The sequence below is a fragment of the Podarcis tiliguerta genome (genome assembly GCF_965153285.1).
Source record: "Podarcis tiliguerta genome assembly, chromosome: 5".
NCBI classification, from domain to species: Eukaryota; Metazoa; Chordata; class Lepidosauria; order Squamata; family Lacertidae; genus Podarcis; species Podarcis tiliguerta.
This window is the reverse complement of record NC_139538.1, coordinates 94,830,268-94,855,749: the sequence shown is the minus strand read 5'-3', so window position 1 is coordinate 94,855,749 and position 25,482 is coordinate 94,830,268. Positions and strand designations below refer to the sequence as shown.

At 42.6% G+C, this 25,482-nt stretch overlaps 1 protein-coding gene across 3 annotated transcripts in view; it reads right to left on the bottom strand.

The window, feature by feature from the left end:
- MPPED1 (metallophosphoesterase domain containing 1) overlaps positions 1-24,994 on the bottom strand; it is a 91,080-nt gene extending 66,086 nt beyond the window's left edge. The window contains exons 1-5 of one of the 3 annotated variants that reach the window (XM_083440940.1): positions 24,474-24,715; positions 22,702-22,862; positions 9,362-9,419; positions 7,822-8,096; positions 2,599-2,780 (exon numbers count right to left, since the gene is read on the bottom strand). In XM_083440940.1, coding sequence (XP_083297066.1) covers positions 2,599-2,780; positions 7,822-7,973 — 334 coding nt within the window. In that variant the 5' untranslated portion in view covers positions 7,974-8,096; positions 9,362-9,419; positions 22,702-22,862; positions 24,474-24,715. Of the gene's footprint in view, positions 1-2,598; positions 2,781-7,821; positions 8,097-9,361; positions 9,420-22,701; positions 22,863-24,473; positions 24,716-24,869 lie in introns of those variants that run through there. The other 2 variants (XM_083440938.1, XM_083440939.1) reach the window with 2 other exon arrangements.
- Positions 24,995-25,482: the final 488 nt, after the last annotated feature.

Here is a 25,482-nt window from a genome sequence, read left to right as displayed (position 1 = left end):
CCCCTCACTCCAGAGTACTCACTAAGCAAATCATTCTTCCCCTCCACCAACCAGTGTTAGAAACTCAGGTGTATAAGCTGGGTGCCAAATGGCTCCTTAAACCAAGGATACAGTCACCAAAACGGAACGTCTAGTTCCCCTTTGGGGGCAAGATGGCTCTTAAGTCTTATTTTTCAAATAATGGACTGACTGTGATTGATTAAACGTCTGGCTATTTCAAATGACAACCTTGAGCTAGGTTAAGGGCTCTGAGAACATCAAGAAGAAAAGTCACTTGATCCAGGGACAGTCCAAATATATACAGTGGTGCCTCGCAAGACGAAAAGAATCTGTTCCGTGAGTCTCTTCGTCTAGCGGTTTTTTCGTCTTGCGAAGCAACCCTATTAGCGGATTAGCGGATTAGCGCTATTAGCGGTTTAGCGGCTATTAGCGGCTATTAAAGGCTTAAGGGATTAGCGGATTAGCTGCTAAAAGGCTATTAGCAGCTTAGTGCCTTAGAAAAAGGGGGTGGGGAGCGGAAAAAAATCGCAGGAACTCCCAAGACATTTTCGTCTTGCGAAGCAAGCCCATAGGAAATTTGTTTTGCGAAGCACCTCCAAAACGGAAAACCCTTTTGCCTAGCGGGTTTTCCGTCTTGCAAGGCATTCGTTTTGCGGGGCACCACTGTATTGGCCAATTCCTACCTCTTTTTCTTAATGGTGACTGCTCCTGCTCAGGCTGCACAGAAAAAACACTTTGGTTCCAGAAATTTATTCCCTATTGTGCAGATAAAATATAACTGCTAGAATTCTACAGGATGAGGTATTAGTGTCTGAAAACAGTCCAGATCCAATGATCCCGAGGCATGCACCTCCAGATGGTGGAGAGGTCAGGCATCATCCTGGCACCCAGGCAATCTTCACCTGGTCGCAAGTGGTCAAAAGCCGGGTGCAAAATGTGCCTGGCTAATTTTGAACACCAGTCCAAACCTCCGTTTCTTCCCTTCCTCAACTGACACCCTCACATTTTGTATCTCAACTTCTCTCAACCACACACTAAACTGAATGACACATAAGTTGCCCAACTTCTGATTCTTTTATATCTTTATTCACCCCTAGACAAAAGTCAAAGGTGCCCACAGAAAACAATGGGGGGGTAAATCAGAATTTTAGTGTAGCTGTGACTCCTCAACAACAGGGAACAGCAAATGTAAATGGTATTCTTTGGTATTCATTGTGTGCCTGGAAGGTTCCTTCTTCAAGCAATTATATCTTACTCTATTTTTCCCTACGCTCTTTTCCAGACATGCCAATATGTTTCTCATTGGCCCTATTTTAGATCCATTCCCTGTTGGCACTCACCAACCGAATTTGCTGTTAAAGGAAGAACTGTATTCAGCCCCATGTGCGAAAATGCCCTCAATGTTTAAGATGCCTAATGCACAGGGACACAACATGATATGAAACAGAAAACTGACTTTAAATTCTACACATCAGCACTGTTCAACACTGAAACAAGGGCTAAGTTGTTGCCTCGCTAAAGCAGTTTAAAGGAGCAGGGCATAATCTCTGATCACATCCAAACTACCCATCTGAATATTCCATCATAATCTAATGTGGATGCAGAAAGGATTTAAGATTCAAAATGCTTTCTGTATTGTTTGACCTGCTGCACCTCTCTAATTCCATCTGCTGCAAAGCTTTCCATCATTAAAGCTGGTCACTGATATATATTCGCATATATACAAATTCACACATCATTATACCAGTTAGGCTAGCCTTCTAATGACAAGAGGTTCAACAGTGCTAAAAATATACACTACTCATCATTTTCTTGCTTTGCTTAAAATAAGTCTTAACTCATACCACTGCTTCAATCAGTTCATGACATATGAAGTCTATTGTGTTCATTCATACCAAAAAGAATTTTTTTCATCCTACGTGCTTACTTTAGGACCATTCATTTTAATGGGGTCTAAAAATATTCAATGCTATGTATGAATCTCAGTTTTCAGCCATTTTTCCTATTCTTTTGAGAGATAATTCAGGAAAATATCCGTCAAAGTGGAAATCCATGATTCATGGGAATAGTGGGGTAGCCACTTAGTGAAGCAAAACTAAAGCTTATACTTTAAAAGCCTACTCCAAACAATACAGGAGTGCATGTAGATTACTGCTTGCTTGCTTGCCCAATGGAAGAGAATTTCAGTGAACAATGCCAACAGTTCCTACAAAAGGCATCTGCATCTCTAGCCAAGGCAGCAACTACATGCTCGTGCTTTGCTTTGTTTGGATTTCAGGACTGCAGTGCAGCTGAGCCACAAACAGAAAAATTATCAGCCTCTGGGGTAAATAAATGTTTGCCATGTTTGCAAGAGTTGCTATGCAAATCATCAAAGGTTCAACTGTTGAGTTGCAGCAAAGTTTAAAAATTCAGGAAGCAAAAAATCATGACTTCAAACTGCTGCTTCTTACAGCTGAAGCACACAGTAATCTGATTTTGTCATTGTGCTGATCACTTACTTCAACACCAAGACAAAATTAATATTCATAATTCTCAGAAGCAGAGGTATGGTTAAATGAAACTAGCTTTAGAAATTATTTGTAACGCTATACTCACCTAACCACTCATTGAATTTTTTAACTTCACTAGGCAGTCCCAGTTCAGTAAAATCACCAGCATGTATTAAAACATCACCATATGGCATTTGGATAGGATCTGTTCTGGAGTGAGTATCAGATACACAGACAAAACGTGTGTATCCTGGAGGCTTAGGAGCGTCATGTGGAACAGGATCCACCCTATGTAAAAAATATTGAGGAATTATTACAAAATGTAATCACATGACTGTGTTTTTCACACATCTAGTTTGCAAATCCAATACACTCTCACCATGTATGACACAGCAATCAGAATAGTCAAGCAGACAAGCAGTACATTTTTTAACTCAGAGTTTTCATAATTGTTGGACAAAATTGTTGTAAAAATAAATCAGAAATGTTTATTACTTTATAGCTATTTTTTCCTTACTGCAAATGAATAAATACCTCTTCTTGTTGAAGTTCAGTTAACATACCATTTAGAGAAAACCTTTAAATATATTTTTCAAATACATTTTTTTCAACTTTTCACAATAGTTAAATCAATAACTTGCTTATCTGTAGTGATATTGATTTGGAGAGAGAACAGTTTACATGATCTGGATTGCAGATCTACAGATATTTTGAGTGTGTGCTGCAATCCTAATCCCACTCACCTATGAGTAAACCTGCTTTAAGTGGTCTTACTTCTGAGTAGACATGGTTAGGATTACAGCCTAAATAACCAATTCTGTAATATTTACATTAACATAGATTATACATAACCGAAACGTCTATAAGCTTTCAAGGAAAACCAGTCTGAAAAAGCTCAAGAAAAATAGCTGTTTAACAACAGGTACAGAGTTTAGGCCTGGGCGATATAGAGAAACTTTGCCTGAAGCCGGTTTAAAGATAAAATTGAGAGAGCGATTTCAGAATTTCCTATCAGGCAATGTTTCATGAATCCCCAGTGCTGCTCCCAGCCAGCACTGCACACTTCAGTCAGGCCACTTGATGACCCCCTGGTGCTTGGCCACACCCTCCCTCTGCAGCCCAGCCACCAGCCTCGGGAATGGGGCTTGCCTGCCTGCTAGCCAGTGACTTCATTTTTCCCCCTGGCCATACACCCACTGGCAGGCTGTCCCCTCCCTTGGTTCCTCCTTGCACTGAGTAGAACGGCGGCTCCTGGTAGCTGCCGCTTGCACAGTGAGACTATTGTTGGGGCGGTTCCGGGGAGACCGGCAGCTCTGTGGTGCCATGGCATGCAGTGCACCAGCTGATGTGCTCCACCCAGGGCAGCGCTGCCTGCCTGGCCTCACCAAGAAGAGGCAAAAGATGTGCATCTCCGTGGCTGGCGATATATTACAATGTTGGAAAGCAGATATTGCCCAGTTCTAACAGAGATCATTTGAAACACAAACATAAAAATAGCGTATAAATGGAGTTGTGTCTACCAGCAGCTGATGAGGCAGTTTGCTGTTGGAAATCTTGCTTGCGCTGCCACTGAAATACAATCTAGGGGCAGGTCACATCCTTACTGATAATTGTCAGGAGACAGCAGTGGGGAGTAAGGCTCAGTTAACAGCCTGGAAGCTTATTGTTGGCCCTTGCTGAAGTCAGCAACCTGCACCTGTGCCAGAGGACAGCGAGCTGTCAGCAGCCACATACCTGCACAATTCTGACAGAGTCACCGGCACTATCCACTGCCAGCTCCCAATGGCTACTGGAAAGGCATGCTTTCCTCTTTCTCTCAATTGCCCCATAGCAGTGCTTCGCCAGCCATTTTTTGTTAAGTTTCATATGCACATGTTGTAATACATTATAAACACTTAATGCTAAACTATCTAGCACAGTGTACCTTTGCATAGAGTATTAAGCCCCCACGTTTCACAGCGCAACTGGATGGTAACTACTTCATATAAGTTACTGTATTTTTTGCTCTATAAGACTCACTTTTTCCCTCCTAAAAGGTAAGGGGAAATGTGTGTGCGTCCTATGGAGCGAATGCAGACTGCGCAGCTATCCCAGAAGCCAGAACAGCAAGAGGGATTGCTGCTTTCACTGCGCAGTGATCCCTCTTGCTGTTCTGGCTTCTGAGATTCAGAATATTTTTTTTTTCTTGTTTTCCTCCTCCAAAAACTAGGTGCGTCTTGTGGTCTGGTGCGTCTTATAGAGCGAAAAATACGGTAGATATAATGAAACATACCCTTTTCATAAATCAGTCTAGGGCAGTCTATTTCCTATATATTTTCATGATGCATAACATAGTCCAAAAAGTAGTCAACATGTTCAAAGGGAACAAAATATGTGATCATGAAAAAGCCAGCCAGAACATAAAGAAAAACCAGGCTTGAACCCAGATAGGGTGGCAAAAAAATATCAATACTAATATACAAAGTGTGGCAGAACTAGGTACTGGTAGCTTCAGGTTTCCTCAGTCCAAATTTCCCAAGAAATCACCAGTCTTTTGACTCTACTCTCTAGGTATTTTTAATCAGCAAAAGGAGACACTGTGCACAGTAATTTGCCTGCAATGTTCCAGTCCCAGTTCAGGCTACCATTAAGACATTTCAGATTAAACTTAGTATTTATAAAGCACTTCACATAAATTATGAGCACCTTTTTTATTATTGTACACAATAAATGAATAATAAATTACCAACTCAAAAAACCCTTACAGAACAGGTAAGGTAGATGGGCCAAATATTCTCTGAAGATCTTTGAAGCAATTTCAGAGGTGAAACTGTAGCTGAAAGTAATCTCCGTTTCTCCTACTTTCCCACTATAATTACCACATTTTTCGCTCCATAAGACACACTTTTTCCCACTTAAAAACTAAGGGGAAATGTCTGTGCGTCTTATGGAGCGAATGTGTGGTCCCTGGAGCTAAATTGCCAGAGTGCGGCACGCTCCTGAGCTGCTCTTTGGGGCTGGGGGGGAAACCCGGGCTTCCTCCTCCAGCCCTGGGAACAGCGGGCAGGCTGGGCACAGATGCCCTGTGCTCCTGAGCAGCTCTGGGGTAGCCCACGAAGCCAGAACAGCTAGAGGGAGCAGGAGAGAGAAACAACAGCGACCTTACTGTGGGAGTCTGCTACAGACCGCCAAGCCAGACTGAAGATTTGGATGATGCTACAGACCGCCAAGCCAGACTGAAGATTTGGATGATGCTTTACTAGAGCAGATTAACAAACATTCAAAAAGGAGAGATACAGTAGTCATGGGATACCAATGCCCCAATATCTGTTGGAACTCAAACTCTGCCAAGAATGTAAGGTCCAACAAATTCCTCCACGGCCTCGCCAACAATTTCATCTCCCAGAAGGTAGAAGCAGCAGCAAGGAGTTCATCTATCTCGAACCTGGTCCTCATCAACAGTGAAGAACTGATCAACAAAGTGGAAGGATTTGGAAACTTGAGAGAAAATGATCATGTCTTCCAGGTTTTCATGATACAGAGGCAAGAGACATACATTCTGGACTTTAAGAATGCCAATTTCAAAAAGGTTAAGGAGCTACTGGATGAAATCCCATGGTCAGGAATACTCAAAGAGAAGGGAGTCCAAGATGGATGGGAGTCTCTAAAAGCAGAAATAATGAAGACCCAAATGCAACAATTCCAACAAGAAACCAGTGTGGCTGCATAAGAAGCTTACCAATGAGCTGAGAGTTAAGAAGGGCACATATAAGAAATGAAAAAAAGGGGAAATAACAAAGGAGGAGTATACATGAGTAGCCAACAGTTGCAGGGGAGAGGACAGGCAGGCTAAAGCTCAGAATGAGCTCAGGCTTGCAAGAGAGGTTAAAAATAAATTTTAAAAAGGTTTATTTGGCTATGTCCAAAGCATGAGGAAAAATAGGTAAGTGGTAGGTCCTCTGCGTGGAGAAGACAGAGAAAAGCTATCATTTATTTATTTATTTCCCATCCAACTGGCTGGGTTTCCCCAGCCACTCAGGGCAGCTTACAGCATATATGAAAACGTAATAAAAAAATGAAACATTAAATAGATAAACCAATAAATCAACAGTAATAATAATAATAATAATAATAATAATAATAAACAGTTTACAGTTTTACCCAAATTAAAATAAACCCCAACCCCAACTAAACAATTAACCAACACTAACCCAACAAAACCTAAACAGGGAGAAGATGGAACTACTCAACACCTACTTTGCCTCTGTCTTCACCCAAAAGGAAAGTGATAACAGAATAAATGATGTAAAGAGGGAGATGCAGCCCAAGATAGGAAAAGAGGTAGTAAAGAAACACCTAGCTACTTTAAATGAATTCGAATCTCCGGGGACTGATGAGCTGCATCCAAGGGTACTAAAGGAGCTTATGGGTGTAATCTCAGAACCTTTGTCTATGATGTTTGAGAATTATTGGAGAACAGGTGAGGTCCCTGCAGACTTGAGACAGGCAAATGTTGTCCCCATATTCAAAAGGGGAGGGACAGAAGACCCAGGTAATGGGCCAACATAATTCTGTTTGCATGTCAAATATGCGCAGTGCATGTTTGGTTTTTGAAAAACATGACCTATAGTTTGGAACTCATTAAGTTACAGTCCACGAACCTAAAGAGAAGATATTGTACTAGTTTTTATTCTTTACCAAAATATATTACAATAATGTCAATACTTCATTTGACCGTTATGGCTAAATATTTTCTTTTCTTTTCCTTCTGGCTCTCAACATTATTAGCACTGTTCATTTTGCAGTTATGATCTTCCATGTTACATTAAAAGTAAATCACCCTTCAGAGCAATTAACTTTACAGATGTTTTCACGGTACACAAAAAGTCAAAACAAACACATTAATCTAATTACACTTTAAGCACCCTGTGCCTTTCACATACTGTCAGAATCAAATTAGGATTTGTCATATGGGTGCTCACACTATTTCATTAGTTGCTGCCATTCTTTTGTCAGTGCAGATCTCTTGAATCTCTAGCCAAACAATGAGACTTGTTTTGTTCTTTAAAAGGCTTCATATTAAAATAACTGTTCATATAAGGGTGTGGGGTGGTTACTGATTAAGGGTATAATACAGAACTAAGCTCCTGCAATTGCCTATTGCCATTTTATTAGATATCAAGGTAAAACAACACAGTGTTCCCCCTTGCATCTGTTAATAAAAATACATGTTTCCCCAAAACACTATTCCCTCGATTCCGGCTTTTGACTGGCCCATCAAATACCACATTGACATAGCAATAACCATTCAGAAGTCTGTGTATAGCAATAACAGAACTAGAATACTTACATTTGCACATGTGGGGGCTGGAAACGTCCCTGGTTAATGTTGTAGAACGTGAATGCCTGTGTCGGGTTTGAGCTGTACTCATCAACTTCAATTATTAGTCTACTGTGCTGATGCCTTCTAGCTGTCATAATGTGCGACTGGGCAAAAGCCATGCTTGCTCTGTGTGAGGGTGGCGATGCTTTTTCAGGGGGTCATCTCCACTATCTTCCTATACGGGCTAAAAATATCCATGTTCGTTCCGTACCTCATCATGCACAACTTTCCCTTCTGAAAACCTAGAAGCAGATTGGGGGGAAATGTAGTTGGCATAAGTGTTTGACAGTTAATCTGCCTGAAATACACTTTATTTAATGTCAGAAGGAGATTTAGGAGAGGAAGATAAATGCTAACAACTTGAACATCTCATTACAAATCTCTCCAACTCAGCAACTTGATGATTTGATGTGTGTGTGTGTGTGTGTGTTTTAGTGAGTAAGGAGGAAAACAAACTTATCAAAGAACACATGGCACAACATGTTCCAATGGTAAGGACTTTTTGAATCACAAATCTACTGAACAATGCAGTAATGCTTAGAAATTGCATGTCAGTTTTAATGTTTTGCAAACACAATTATTTAATTTTAATTTCCCCCTAGTCTAAGCGTATTAGTGAAGGTTTATATTATTGCTGCAATCTACCGCATGCCTGTGCGTGAAGAGATTACAACCAAGTGTGTGTTCCAAAGAAATCAGTATAAGGTCTGTTTTCTCCTATGGTTCAATGGCACTCATAAAACCATGAATTACCCAGAGGAATGTTGTAACAGTTATAACTGAACATGCTTTGTTGAATCCAGAAAATGGGTGTCACAGATGTACATTCCTTTAATGATTATTTTTTCCTCACATACCAGTAAATATTTTTTATGAATTTTCATGAAATTATTTTATATGAAGACTGGATCTCCCAAACCTAAATTGTGGCTCCCACATCTTTAAAAATACGACAAACAAGTAGCACAATAATGACTATCTAAGGTTTGTGCTTTTTTGTCTGCTTTTCTATATATTTACTCAAGACTCCACCAAAGTAGTCCATTTTCAAAACCTGCAGCCTATTGTTTTGCATTGATTATCCACTTCCAGTGTATTTAAAAGTATGTTATTACATAGCCTGAGATCTGCAGGTTGAGGTGGAACATACACACAATGGTGTAAATGTAAATGAACATGTCAATGGAAATAATGCTGTTTTTGCACTTTCCCTTTTGCCAAGTTTCCCTTCGTAAAATCAAACTATATGTAAATTTAGTAGGTTTTTAAAAAAATGTTTAACAGCTTGTGGGGGGATTGCAGAAAACTCTGGAAAAATTAGGCATGAGCACTAATGAGCATGTGCAGCTTCCCCTTTGGATTCTAACCATATCAGTGGCATCAGTTTGTTTGTTCACTGTATCAGAATTTTATCACCTCCCAATCTAACGTATTTTTAAAATAATTTCATCATTCCAGTCTCAAAATCTCATACTTTTCTCTGCAAGCACCAACAGTGGAAACTTACAGTTTCAAACCACAAATGTTTTCATCATCGCACATTCACATTGTCATTGCTGCACCTCCTGAAAAACACAAAAAATTAACAGAATTAATATCACTGGAATGATCACAGTGATGGTTATGCCCCTCCAAAATAGCCCTGGCTTACCAGGGGGCGGGGGGGGGGGAGAGAGTTGACAACCTGATTTGAAGGAAAATTACATTTTCTATTTGAAAGAATAAAGACACCAAAAACTGCGTGAAAAAATGTTCATTGTTTATTTGGACTCAGTTGTAATAAACTGGGAATGGGCAATTTGCTAGCTATATTGAAAACATTATTATAAGTCCAGAAGGCCACATTCAATTTGTGAGACAACAAACCATCATTCAGAAAACAGTTTGGAGATGATTATTACTTAAATTATTATCCATGTTTGCTCATAAAATATATATGCTGTAAAAGCAAAATGCATGCTTCATCGTAAGTGCAATATTTTACTCTTTATAAAATATGTTGTATCAGCCCAATAACATTTTATTTTCTGCATAAAGAAGGGAAACCCTGTAACACAGAAATAGAACCATAGTCTTCAGAAGAAAACTCAAAAAGGATTTACAACATTGCATATCTTGGGTTTATTTAGCCGATCACCTATTTTAAAGACATTTTGAGTTGTTATAGAATGACAATGTGATTGTTACCTTATTATAGTAGAAAACAGAACCAATGTGATTATTGTTATATATTTTGTCATTTCTAACCCTTGAGCACACTAATGTATAAAGGTGGTATACAAATTGAAAGTGAAATGAAATGAAATCATGCAATTTATCAACAGAAGCATAGGCAACCATTCCACTTCTGAGAACAATTCAAAATGCTGATTTTGACATCTAAAAAAGGTTTTATGGGTTAGTACCAGCGTGTATATGCTGGTTCCTTAAAGAGTGGGTCAGCAGAGTTGCAGAGTTGAGTCAGAGATTGGCTCAGCACAATCTAAAGCATAAAGACCCTTGTGTTTGTAGCGAGTTTGCCCTAAGCCCCCGCCTCTTGACTCGAACGCTGGTATATTGAATGGGCACTCTGCACATGCCCCAATATTCAGAAGGCGACTCCAATTTAGCTCATGGGAGAAATCAATGTCTTTTTCCCATCCAAGTGAGAAGCCAGGCAGGAAAGGGCTTTGGAGGGAGGGGTTTTTGCTCCGGAAGACCCCTCCCCATCTCCCCAAATGCCCCTACACTCCAGGAATCTAGTCTGGTTCATTTTAAGCCACAGAGAGGGAAAAACTGCAGGATCAGAACTCTTGCATCTTTTTCAAAGAAGGACCCAAAGAGGAAATGCCCGCAACACACCTCAGTGACACTTGAGGTTCCCAAATGAAACTGGCAAGGAAAGGTGAGGCAGCAATGAAAACAAATTGGGCCGGGACCTAAGAGGTTTGGACGCAGAGCAGAGCCTCCCCATTGTGTGCAGTGTTGCTGAGAAGCTGGTAAATCTGTGCAAAAGAGAACCTGAAGTAGGGTGCTGCTTCTCTCTTTTCCTGGCCCGGAGATGGAAGGAGCAATGAATGAAAAGGTGGGGAAAGATTTGGGTGGGTTTTTTTACAAGGATGGGGAGGGAAGGCTTGCAACTGGGAATTTGGGACTCTGCGTGACAAAGTGAGAGGCCATGACGGCTTAAGGGTTTTCATGAAGGTCCTACCTAGCATTTTTGTGGCAATTGAAAACTATGAAGATGGAGGTTTTGGCATTAAGCACAGCACAATCAGCACTTAGCACTATTGAGGGAAATTCCCATGAAATGGGAGGTTGTGATACTTTCTGATCCAAAAATAGACAATCATAATTTGTTTTGTTAATGTTTTAAGACATGCAAAATGAGAAGGTTTGTAGATATTTACCTAATTTATAAGCAACTTAGTCAAGTGTCTAAAACTAGATGCAAGTTAAACGTCTTGCTGGATTGGAGAAGATTTCCCATATGTTAGTTATTCTGTTGTATCAAAAGACAATTGTAGTTTCTGCCCTCTGCTCAAGGAGAACATAGTTGTGAGAGCCCACGTTTGCATACAGCTTGCAAGTGGAGGGATCTGCAAACCTGTTGGTCTAAACCAGGGGTCAGCAAACTTTTTCAGCAGAGGGCTGGTCCACTGCCCCTCAGACCATGTGGTGGGCCAAACTATATTTTGAAGGGGGGGAAATGAACCAATTCCTATGCCCCACAAATAACCCAGAGATACATTTTAAATAAAAGGACACATTCTACTCATGTAAAAACACGCGAATTCCCGAACCGTCCGCGGGCCAGATTTAGGTGATTGGGCCACATCCTGCCCCTGGGCCTTAGTTTGCCTGCCCATGGTCTAATAATAATAATTTTTATTTATATCCCGCCCTCCCCAGCTGAAGCTGGGCTCAGGGCGGCTAACAACACTAAAATAGTGCAACATTATAAAAGCATTATAAAAATTAATTAAAATCAAAATTGATGGCAACCATAAACTAAAGTTTTGTAAAGATTGCCAGAGGAGGGAGTCAGGCTGCACCCTGACCAAAGGCCTGGTGGAACAGCTCTGTCTTGCAGGCCCTGCGGAAAGATGTCAAGTCCTGCAGGGCCCTTGTCTCTTGTGACAGAGCGTTCCACCAGGTTGGAGCCGCAGCCGAAAATCTTCCTCTCTGTCATTTTTGCCAAAGCACAACAGTAGGCTCACAGGGTTGTAGTTAAAGAAGAACACAGAAGAAGAAGAAGAAGAAGAAGAAGAGTTTGGATTTGATATCCCGCCTTTCACTCCCTTTTTAAGGAGTCTCAAAGCGGCTAACATTCTCCTTTCCCTTCCTCCCCCCACAACAAACACTCTGTGAGGTGAGTGGGGCTGAGAGACTTCAGAGAAGTGTGACTGGCCCAAGGTCACCCAGCAGCTGCATGTGGAGGAGCGGAGACGCGAACCCGGTTCCCCAGATTACGAGACTACTGCTCTTAACCACTACACCACACTGGCTTTTGCTTGTGCAATAGAACTGACCCTTCCTCTCCTCGCTCCATGCACACTCCAGATATGTTCTGAGTTTTCCCCCAACCCTCTAGAGAACTTTTGGAGGGCACACAGGGACAAGGGGAGAGGAGAGTGTTGTGCCGGAAAAAGTACTTGCAGGATCACTGGATACAACCCATACAGTTTGTCTTGTTTCAAGACTCTGAGCTCCTTTCCACAAATCATGAATACTGTAAAGTTTTGTTTGATATACATTTAATAATAAAAAGAATGAGCAAATCCCCTGTACATGGAACTCTGATGTGTGGAGGGATAAATGGAGCACTGGATGCCTCAAGAGGCAAGGAAAACCTCAAGCAGCAAGGCCACAGCCAGGAGTGTTAGAAACCAGTGGCATTGTGAGTAGATGCTCTGAGAGCTTCCACATCTTGCTTTCTGCACTAAAAGGACTAATACAACTATCTGTGGCATGTAAAATCAGCTGTAGTTTTTCATAGAATCATAGAGTTGGAAGAGACCACAAGGGCAATCGAGTCCAACCCCCTGCCAAGCAGGAAACACCATTAGAGTACTCCTGACATATGGTTGTCAAGCCTCTGCTTAAAGACCTCCAAAGAAGGAGACTCCATCACACTCCTTGGCAGCAAATTCCACTGTCAAACAGCTCTTACTGTCAGGAAGTTCTTCCTAATGTTTAGGTGGAATCTTCTTTCTTGTAGTTTGGATCCATTGCTCCGTGTCCGCTTCTCTGGAGCAGCAGAAAACAACCTTTCTCCCTCCTCTATGTGACATCCTTTTATATATTTGAACATGGCTATCATATCACCCCTTAACTTCCTCTTCTCCAGTTTTTATCCTGCTGTGACCTTTCAGAGGCAATACATTCTTGTTTTATGCACCTTAATAAAGAAATCTCATTCTATGAGATGAATAGGTGTTTATAGGACTTTGGGTTTTTGCTTTTTTTGCTGAAGAATATTTATTCTTCACTCTAACATATTCCATCATTGTTGACATGACTACAAAAAGTAATTCCATCTTTTGCATTTTGCCATTTTTCAATCACATTTTAGTTGCTCTTTTTATTTACAGATAAGGCAATATTTCTCTGAACACTTTCTTCCTGATTTCCATTTTTCTAACTCTTTGCTTCTGCTTTCATAATGTCTCCCTTTCCACTATCTACTGCTCCCTGTTCAACTTCTGCTATACCTATACAGTGTATTTCACAAACCCCAGAGATACACCCCCATAGTGATTACCTCTTATAACTGCAAACTAATATTGAAACAAAAAACTGCTCACATACAGCATAATATTTATAATGAAGGTTGGAAATACATAAAAATAACAAAAGAGAAGGTGGAATTTAAGAGGTTAAAGTGTGGAGAAGACAAGTGCATTTTCATATGAGATTTGCAAATCTATAACATGCTGATGATGCAAGGATAAATTGAATGTTAGGGGGAGATAGGAATGAATTGATATCCAGTGGGAAAAGATGGTATAAGCAGATGGGTAAAAGTAAAAGTATTTCATAAAATTATTAATCATTCAAGGGCTAAGCTACATATGCAGCAGAGATGTCTGAATGCACCTTTGTCTTTTGACATTTTCTTCATACAGAAATGCTGGAGGCCTAATCTAATCAGTACAACAGAGGGAGCAGATTTACCACCATCCCTCCCTGAGGCTATTTGGAATTGACACATATATGGTTTTCCTAGCAGTAGAGGCAGATTTCCGGCAGCACGAATGGTTCCCCAACCCAGAGCGCAGGGGGCAAGGGGGCACCTCCTGGCTTCCTTTCCAAAGTCTAGTAAGTGCTGGGCTTTGGGAAGGAGGTGTGACTCCTTCCCAAAGCCTGGTTAGCACTTGCCCAACTTTGGGAAGGCAGCGGGATGTCAAATTTTGGCGTCACACAGAGAGCCATATTACCAAGCTCCACCTCTGCTAAAACGGAGGGGGTGGGGGGGCTGACCTTCTTGGACGTGGAAGGGTTAAATTCTCACTTCCCTTGTGCTGCAGTCCCTGTACATATTGGAACTCTCCAGACAATTTAAAAAGTGTGTGAGAGAGAGATGGAGGAGCACCCGAGATCTCATCTGCTTCCAAGTAAGATAGGCAGGTTTCTACCTTCTGAAGCCTGTTCACAATTCATCTGTGTGTGCTTCTCAGTGCTCCTCTATATGGCGTGTATACTGAGCCTCATACAGATTTGCTTACATGAAGCTTACATGCTGAGCCACTTCCCATTAACCCTTCATTCATCCAACACTTTCCAGTGCATTTCCCTGTGACTTCCCTAACTACAGGAAGTCTGCATTTATATATATATATGTTGATTTGCTCCACTGAGGTGCCCTAGCACTTTAACCCACTTTGATTGTGCAAACCTACATCTGCACAAACCTAAATTATTGGTAAGCACTTCAGCCCCTCCAACAGTCTGGAGGCACTTTCATGCATGCAAGTTCCTGCACATGGAGGAAGCACTACCCCCTTCACCTCATTCTCTTGCTTGACAACAGAGAATACCTGTGCAATGAAGCACTTTGCTAGAACTGCTGCTTGAAGAGTTCCAATTAATTCCTCACTCAAACATAGGCGCATCACTTCTTGTTTCTCAGCGGCAGTGACACTCCCAGGAACCCAGCTTCTAGGACCACCTCCGCCTTCAGGAGTGAAGGAGGTACTGGAGTTTAAAAGTTTGGGATTTCTATTACCTAATCCAGAGGTTTTCAACCTTTTTGGGTCCACGGGTCCCTTGACCAACTACATTCTTTCTGCAGCACCCATGTGGGGCTCAGGAGCCCAGTTAGGTCACCCTTGCCTGCACAGCCGGCAGCCTCTCACCCTTTTTCAAACACCCTCCCTTGTGAAGTGTTCCCTCTCTGAACTGCCCCTCTCCTGCCCCAAAGAGAGGTGCCACCTCACACTGCCCCACAGGGGCCTGGGACTTGTCTGTCCATTCCCAACAACGAGGAACTGGCAGGCTGGGCTCCCTCACCCACTTGCTTGCTTACTCCAAGGATGCCTCAGCTCCTGGAAACCAGCACCCTCTGGCCAGCCCCAGAGACACCATTCACATGGGGAGCTTATAGCCAGGGCTGCTGCAACAAACAGCTGTGCAAGCCTTGGGGAGGCAGAGATGCAAGAGGGAGGGAGGGTAGGAAAGAGGGACAGAGGCCAGCATTGCCTGGGGCACACCTGAGCATCATTCAAGGCACTCCAGGGTGCCAAGGCACACTGGTTGAAAACCACTGACCTAATCAGTAACTTTCCACCAATTTATGGAACTGACATCAATACTAGTATGAACTGACATTTAGGCATCTGCAGTCTGAAGTCAATGATGTGCGTAAATACTGGCAGAACTGAGAACCCTGAAATAACAGTCTTAGTTGAAAATGTAAATGAATGAACCTTTTTCAAAAGTGTAATTTTAAGTTGAAACTGTGCCTAGCATGGAAATATGCACTTACAAGCCAACTCATTAAAATTTGACTGCATTATATATCTGCCATTACTGTCAATGGGAGTTAAAAAAGCATCTTGAAAGGAGAACCAAATCCTTTGGGACACTTTAAACTGCAATCTATAGTGATTTCTCACTTTCTCTCTCCACTCCCATAACTTTCTTGAAGACAGCACAATTATGGATTAGTATTCAAAACCAAAAAACCTAAGCCTATTTCTAACTAGAAGTAAACATGAAACATTTTTAAACCACTTTGGTTTTTGAGCAGTTTATTTATATAATGGTCAATTACAACTAAGTGCACTTCCAGATTTGTAGGACTAGTCACTAAAAGGCAAGAGGCTATTAGGCAGAAAATCTCCTGAGTGTCCTGCATCCATACTTGCAAGAAGGAGTAAGTCTGTGATTGCCTGGGTCAGTGGACCCTGTTGCAGATCAGCTAAAATGATATTGCAGCAGTGAGCAGTTCAACCACAAAGCAAAACTGAGGAAACTGAGGAAAAATTATATCGGCTGGCAGAGAACTAGGCATTGAGAGTTCAGGGGACAGGACAGAAATTCAGAGAGGCCAAAGGACCACAAGACAAACACAAGTACCAAAGAGAGATTTATATAAGTGTTTATATGCTAATGCTAGACGCCTCCAAGCGGGACTGCTTTGTCTTGGAGGATGGCATTGATATAGTACGCACAATAGAAACCTGGTGGAATGGAAAGAACCAGTAGGACATTGTTATCTCTGGATATAAAGTCTACAGGAAGCAAAAAGAAGGGTGTACCTAAGGTTGTGTCACTCTGAACGTCACAGACAGCATTGAATCCCGCTAGCTAGAAATCCCAAAAGTGACGAATACTTCTATAGAATCATTGTGGGTGGTGATACTGGGCCCCAGGGGTCCAGGGAGATCTTGAGATGAATAATGAAATCAAGCATCAAAAGTGGACATTGTAGTAATGAGTGGCTGAAACTACCCTCACACAGACTGGCTGCATATGTGCTCCAGTCATGACAAGGAGGTAAAATTTCTAGAGATCTTAAATGACTGTAGCCTAGAACAGTTGGTAGTAGAACCAACCAGAGGGGTGGCAGCCTTGGACCTAATTTTGAGAGGCACCCCCCCCCCCAGCACCTGATGTGAGATGTATGTGTTGTTGAGCCATTTTGGAGCAGTGACCATGGTGCTATTAAATTAAATATACATGTAAATGATCTAAGAATATCCAACACAGTGCATTTGATTTCAAAAGAAGAAACCTCCCCCAAATGAAGAGAAAGTTGGTAAAAAGGAAGTTGAAAGTCAAGAGGGTCAAAGAACCTCAAAATATTTGCGAGTTGTTTAAAAACAGAGTATTAGAAACTCAACTGGAGTGTATACCACAGATCAAGAAAGGTACCATGAGGGTCAAGAGAACACCAGTCTGGTTAATGACCAGAGTCATAGAGTTGGAAGGGACCCCAAGGGTCATCTAGTCCAACCCTCTGCAATGCAGGAATCACAGCTAAAGCGTCCATGACAGATAGCCATCCAAGCTCTGCTTAAAAAACCTCCAAGGAAGGACAGTCAAAGCAGCTTTTAGAGGCTTTCTTCAAAAAACTGAAGGCTTGTCCCAAAAAAGGAAACAAGAACACAAACTTGGGGTGGGGAGGTGCAAGCAGATAGTAAGGAATGCTAAAATAGAATTTGAAGAACACATGGCTAAAAATGTTAAGTCCAACAACAGGAAGTCCTTTGGATATATTAATAGCAGGAAGTAGCAAGGAGACAGTTGGAGCCTTGGATGAATCATAGAAGAATCATAGAATCATAGAGTTGGAAGAGACCACAAGGGCCATCAAGGGCCATCGAGTCCAACCCCCTGCCAAGCAGGAAACACCATCAGAGCACTCCTGACATATGGTTGTCAAGCCTCTGCTTAAAGACCTCCAAAGGAGGAGACTCCACCACACTCCTTGGCAGCAAATTCCACCGTCGAACAGCTCTTACTGTCAGGAAGTTCTTCCTAATGTTTAGGTGGAATCTTCTTTCTTGTAGTTTGGATCCATTGCTCCGTGTCCGCTTCTCTGGAGCAGCAGAAAACAACCTTTCTCCCTCCTCTATGTGACATCCTTTTATATATTTGAACATGGCTATCATATCACCCCTTAACCTCCTCTTCTCCAGGCTAAACATGCCCAGCTCCCTTAGCCGTTCCTCATAAGGCATCGTTTCCAGGCCTTTGACCATTTTGGTTGCCCTCCTCTGGACATGTTCCAGTTTGTCAGTGTCCTTCTTGAACTGTGGTGCCCAGAACTGGACACAGTACTCCAGGTGAGGTCTGACCAGAGCAGAATACAGTGGCACTATTACTTCCCTTGATCTAGATGCTATACTCCTATTGATGCAGCCCAGAATTGCATTGGCTTTTTTAGCTGCCGCGTCACACATGATAAAGGAGTCAAAGGAGTGCTAAAGAATGATAGGGGTTGAGGAGAAGCTGAATGAATACCTTGCATTTGTCTTCATGATAGAAGATATAGGGCAGGTCCCTGTGCCTGAACTAACCTTTGCAGGAGGTGAGTTTGTAAAACTAAGGGAGATAGTGGTGATGAGAGATGAGGTTCTAGGACAAATAAACAAAACAAAAATGGAGAAATCACTGGGTCCAGATGGAATCCAACTGAGAGTACTCATGTGAAAATGCTGATCTTCTAACAAAAATATGTAACTTGTCTCTCAGAGCAGCATCCATACCCGAGGACTAGAAAGTAGCCAAGGCAACATGTTTTTTAAAACATAGATCCAGCAGAGATCCCTGCAAATTACAGGGAATGCCCCCAGAAAACTGGTGGAAACTATTGTTGAAGATAAAATAACCAAGCACACTGGGGAACAAACCTTACTGAAGCAGAGCCAGCATAGCTTCTGCAAATGGAAGGTTTGTCTCATAAACCTGATAAAGTTCTTTGAAAGTGTCAACAAGTGTACAGATAGAGGTGATCCAGCTGACATAGTGTACTTGGACTTTCGAAAAGCTTTGGACAAAGTATCCCACCAAAGACTCCTGAGGAGGTTTAAAAGGTAAAGGTAAAGGTACCCCTGCCCGTACGGGCCAGTCTTGACAGACTCTAGGGTTGTGCGCCCATCTCACTCAAAGAGGCCAAGGGCCAGCGCTGTCCGAAGATGCTTCCGGGTCACGTGGTCAGCGTGACATCGCTGCTCTGGCGAGCCAGAGCCGCACACGGAAACGCCGTTTACCTTCCCGCTAGTAAGCGGTCCCTATTTATCTACTTGCACCCAGGGGTGCTTTCGAACTGATAGGTTGGCAGGCGCTGGGACCGAACAACGGGAGTGCACCCCGCTGCGGGGATTCGAACCGCCGACCTTTCGATCGGCAAGCCCTAGGCACTGAGGCTTTAACCCACAGCGCCACCCGCGTCCCGAAGCCTGAGTAGGTTTAGCAGTCACTGAATACAAGGGTAGGTCCTCTTGTGGATCAGGAATTGGTTAAGAAATGCATAACCAAAAAAGAGGACAAACAAGGACACGTTACCATAAACTCTGCAGATACTGATTTAAATGTATAGATGCAAATTCAGACTCAACGACTAGAAACACATCTCATCATAGAAGAGAGGACAGTGATCAGGTTCCTTGTGAGTCTTCTCAGTCTACTGCCCAGGTATTGTTGAAGAGCCATCCAGTTGGTGTTGGTAAGCCCCCTTCTCTATTGGAGTTGGGCACAGTCCTTCAAATAGAGGACTGTCCGCTATTAAAGAAGACACATGGACAGACATCCTGGTCCCTTTCCTCAAAGCTCTCTTCCCTTGCATGTTTCCTTACCATCCCGTGCCTTAATTTTCTCTGTTGACATTTCTGTGGCACCATCACTTGTCTCTAGGAGTAATTTAATGAAGAGCAGCCTCCCTGTCTTCTCACTTCTCATTTCTGATCCTTCATATGCCAACATCTCTCCTTATTTTTTTCTTATGAAGCATTCCCTTCCCCTACTTCTGTTTTGCTTTCTCCCCAGGAAATTCCATTTGAGTGCAGCATGTATGAACACCTGTGACTGTACATAAATTGTCGCCCACTCTTATCCAAGTCCTTGTCTAACATATATATAGGATAGGAACAATCTATCTTCATTTTATATCTGTAAAATGAGACGGGCTCCAAATCTAATTAAGTCCATAAATAAAGAATTGTAGACAAGAAGGATAACATTTTCTTGGTAAGTTCTTATAAATCAGACTAATTCCATGCAAAATGTAAGAGGAAAACAAAGGAACTGTTCATTTACAGGAAAATTAGGACTCACAGTGGAAGACTAATTATATTTGTCAGTGTTCTGCATCAAAATGACACCTGACCATCTATTTATTTAATGACTCCAAATCCAGATATTAAATGTTTTTCCATGATTTACTTTCTACAATGATCAAATTGTGATATAGTAAAAATGGTTTTCCTTTACCGTGCTAGACTTTTTAAATTTGTTACAACTCAAAATATACCCTGATTTTAAGAACAATTCATTTCCTTGCTGCCGGTTAATTACCTAAGGAATTTAACAGGATTTTTATTTTTTTTAAAAAGGAAACATTCACTCTTTAATTAGTTTCTAAAACTAATGGAGAAAAATTATTCTTATGTTACATTAGTCATTTTATTTAAAAGCATTTATAAAGGGAAGTTTAAACAAAAAATGAATGATGCTGTTGCATGGATGCCTTGTGTAACACAAGAAATGATGCAGGTTTCCAGAAATCTATTCACAAATCTTTGCTGCAAAAGCAACAAATAATCATTTGGCACCTGACAAGGTGGGCTGTAATCAAAAAAAGCTAAAGCCATTATTATTATTATTATTATTATTATTATTATTATTATTATTATAGCATTTCAAGTGCTACAGGTCTCTTCGTTTTCAATCAATCAGAAAGAAACATAGGTATATGTTATAACCTATAATTTAAAAAAATCTTCATCCTCTCCTTAATAATACCAATGAGTTAAAGTGCAAATCATTTAGGTTGCAGTTCTACACATTAGAGTTAGGGTACCCCCCCCCCCCGACAGAAAAAAAGGGTTTGTAAGGCCTTTGGACAGGAGCTTTATAATTTTTGAACAATGAACTTTTACACTGTTGGTATTAGTTAAATGTGAAATAGTGGAATTTAAAATAGTAAAAATGCAGTAATTTCATCTGCTGTCTGGCTTGGTACTATCACTAGAAACTAAGACAGTGATTTTTGTGACCAATTCGTTTAAGGATTTATGTTTAGAAAATTCAGGCAAAAATATTCACCTATAAATAATTTCATAGTCAATTTGTTTTCTGTTTTTCTTTTTATTATGTATTTTGTTGTATGTATTTTGTGAACTGCCCTGAGATCAACAGATGAAGAGCAATATACAAATTTAATAAATAAATTAAACAAAAACAAAAGTTAATAGCACTCCTAGCAAAAAAAAAAGGAAAAGTGCCTTCTACTTTCAGTGGAAAGGAACATCCAAACATTAAAAAACTAGCTTGCAACTTCCAAATGCCTTGTGACACTCAAGTCTCACACTTTTTCAGCCCCATAGTCCCCACACAAATAAATCCCAGAGCACTCCAATCCCACCCCTACACACCAATTCTGGGTCCAAATCTGTTCCCATTTTCTGTCTTCGGTCACTGATCCCTTATAACCCTTACCACACTATTAACACACCTCCACAACACAAAGTACTGCCTTTCTGTTTTCTAAAGTAACGCACCAGTGGATCTGACATGGCTCTCCATATCACTTCTAGAAGGGTTCTACTTCATCTTTAGGCAGGTTATTCATCACTATTTCTAATGTATAACCTAAATCTCTTAACCCATCGTTTAATCAATTTACTCGTTATCTATCTTCTGTGAGCAGATGTAGGGAGGGGGAAAACAGCTTAAAGCTGCCAAGCATAGTGCCACCTTTTTTCCCTTCTTCTCTCCTACACACCTCATGTAAGGACAAAGAGAGAGTAGGAGGACTTCATTACTAGGGGTAGATGGTTTTACACTCAAATTTTCACTAACGTGTTTATGATGCAGAAAGGAAGTACTGTATTCCACATCCTCAATCAACCAACTCCTTCCAAATCCTAACCGAAATTGGTGACATATTTAATATGATGGCCTTCCATTGCAAGACTGTTAGAACAAGATTTGGCAACAAATTTCACATGCGGTATTATCATCAAATTAAGTAATTAAACTGCAGAGGATGGTGGTAATGGTTAATTGTTATGCTTCAGGTAAGCCACCAGACATAAGATCTTACAAAACACGAGATCCAGGCACATCACAATCTAAACAAGGATGACACTGGTATTCATGTATTCTATTATAAAAAGTAATTAACTCTCCCTTGTGGATAGCAACATCCCCTGGAAGTTTTTGCCTCATCTACTAAAGATGGTCGGACTGAAATTGTTTAGGTAAAACAATGCAAATGAGGTCTGTGAACTTCCTGGACTGTCTGAAGTGAACAATTATTTCCATAACTTCTGTGAGTATTATTTGTTATAGCTTGCCTATAAAAAAAACTGCAACATAAAGGTTGTTCAACAAAACCATAATATGCTGCTTCTCATAAGTGGCCCAGAAACTTAAGCCATGTACACACAATACATTTAAAGCATGACCCTCCCTCCCCCAATTATCATGGGAACTGTACTGTTAAGGGCCCTGGGAATTGTAACTAGGGGTAAACCAGTTTCCAAGATATACAACCCCGATATCTATAGATGATAGGACTGTAACAACTATTGGCCATCTTTACACTGAGACCAATAACACCTCCAATATAACAAAGCAGACGTAAACTATAGAAATAAACATTAACACTACCATAAATGAACAAGCTACAGATTTCACCTTTAAGATTGGATCACATTATTATTATAAAACTGAATTCCTAATTCAGAAAAGCAGCTAAAGGTATTGGTATCAATTGTGAGATAGATTCCTCAGTCACACCAGATAGAACATTGCTTACAAGATGTCAGAAATCCTAGCAGTCATATCACTTCCTAAACCTTAAGAGGGAGAAAAGGAGAGAGTGAGTGTTCATAAATATGCACTGCACTAACTTATATATGCATACAATATACATTCCCTGCAGGTAGAAATTTTAAGGTTGCAATTTAATAAAAATTGCCTATCATGTGAGATAATGAAATAAACCTTGAGATGACAGTTTAAACATATCATTACGACTCCATGGCTAAATTACAGCCTAGCATATACCAGCTTTTTGCCATACTTAACGGCATATGGGATCACACTTAATAAGATTTCAAGAAAATACATTTATTAAGGCGAAAGCATTTTAAACACAGTATGAATTTAAGTGTCCAAATTTTACATGTCCAAAAACATTAAACTATTGTTGTTACTGTTTTTGTTTTTCCAGGTCCATTACATCCTACTGTTCTCTTTCAGATTCTTAAACTCCAATATAGTTTCTCCAGTATTTTTCCCAAAGGAATTATCAATGGCCTGCTACCTTGAACATACATACATATCACTGTGCTTTACTAGAAGGAACTTTCAAAATTTAATACCCTCAATTTCATTGACAGATGTGCGAGAACAATAGTCTGTTACACCCTGGGCTAGTGACTTTTGCTACATCCAACATTAACTAACATACTGGGACATAACAATTATGCTTCAAGCAGACACCAGTGCTTCTGCAGGGTGAAGGCAATGAATTCACTTACTGACCCCAAACAGAAAAACAATGCTCTAGGTTACTAGCCACTGACATGACTTCAATTTTTGTTTTATTACTACCACTGACAAATGTAGGGCAGAGGACACAAGTTGCCCAGAAGAAATCCATTGAGCGGTGCTCTAACCCAAACTCCAAGACCCCAACGCAGCTGAAGTTAGTCCTGTGGCAGAGAGCGCCAATGGCATTTACTTCTGAGCAAACAGGACTTGACCTGCGAACCCCCCTTGAATGACATTTAACTTCTCGCGTTGGTGTCAGCAGGATACAGAGGCCAACCTTATGCACATTTTACCCGGAAGAAACACTTGATGATTTCAGTGAGCATCCCTAATAAGCCTTGCCGGGGCTGCAGGATGATCCGGGTTGGAGCCGGTTTCCAAGGAATTCTTTAAACATTTCCAATTTTATTGCTATTATTAAAGGGGGAAGAAAAAAACCAAGCATGTGCGCAGGAACGAAAAAGTGCCGGGTTTGGAGGGAGCATGTGCTTCCGAGGATTTAGGGACCGCTTTGCAGAGTGACCCGCGGACAAGATGCAGGAGGCTCTTAAGAAATTGGGGGGTGGAGGAGGAGATGCTCCGGGAAAGAGCCGAGCGGCGGAGGAAGCGCGGCGGAGGGACGGGGGAGCCCGGCTGGCCGAGGTCGGCGTCCTGCAGCCGCCCAGCCCTGCAATGCCTCCTTCGCCCGGAGGAGCCTCCGCGGGAACTCGGCAAACTCCGCACTAACTTCCCGGCGACCCCCGCCGCCCCGTCTCCTCCGCCTCCCGCTCCGCTTTGTTCGGAGCCCCGAAGCAGCCGGGAAGAAGGATCTAGAAGCGGAAGGCAGGAGCCGCAGACACGCGAACACACGCGCGCACGCACACACACACACGAGCCGGGCGAGGGAGACGCGTGACAGGCAGGTCCCTTACCTTCTTCCGAGACGAGGAACCTGGAAACACAACAAAAGCCCTCGGCGGGGAGGAAGGGGAAGGAGAGGCGCCCAGGGGCTTCCCAGAAGAAAAAGAAGCAGCCGCCGCCACCGCCGCGCTCTCGCTCGCTGCCTCTCTCGCCTGCCTCGCCCGCGCGAGGGAAGCGGCCCCCATCGCGGCTTCGGCGGGGCGGGCGGGAGAAGCGCCTCCCCGGCAGGCAGGCAGAGGCAGGCCGGCCCTCCTCCTCCTCCTCCTCCTCCTTGGGCAGGGGGTGCCCGCCTCGCCCCCCGCGCCAATGGCGGGGTGGCTCCCTCAGCGCCCCCCGCCCGCCTCTCTCTCTGTCCCGCCAAGGCGTCGCCTCCTCGCTCGCTCGCTCGCTCTCCCGCCAAGACTCACTTCTCCTCACGGAGCCCGGCTCTGCCTCTCGCTCCCCTTCTTCTTCCTCCTCTTCCTCCTCCTCCTCCTCCTTTTAAAGCGCGCAGCCATCTCTGGCAACGGGGCTCCCGGTCTCCCCTCCCCCTTCGCCCCCACCTCTTCCTGGGGGGGCGCCATCCCCGAGCCAGAGCCCCGCCGCCGCCGGCTCAGCCCCCTCAGAGACGCGCCTCCGGGCGCCTCCTTCCCTCGCTCGCTCCCCGGCCTGAGGAGAAAGAGCGGAGGGGGGACGACGACCACTCCGAGGGGCGCATTGGGGCCGCCCTCGCCCGCCGACCCCCTCTGGGTCGCGGCGCCACAGGGGGGGGGGGCGGAGTGGTGTGAGGGATTCGGCCGGCCGCACGTGTGGAAAGGACCTTGGGGTCCGAGGCGCTCAGCAGTTCGGGGTCTGACCCTCGGGGGCCCTCCCTGCCCTATAAGTCTAGGGCTGTGAGGAAGAACCAGCTGCACCAAAGAAAGACACCTGGGGACACCTGGCTGGGCAGCAGTAGCACGTGTGAAAAGGGTCTTGGGGGACCACAAGCTGAACATGAGGGAGCAGTGTGATGCAGCAGCAGAAAGAAAGCTAATGCAATTC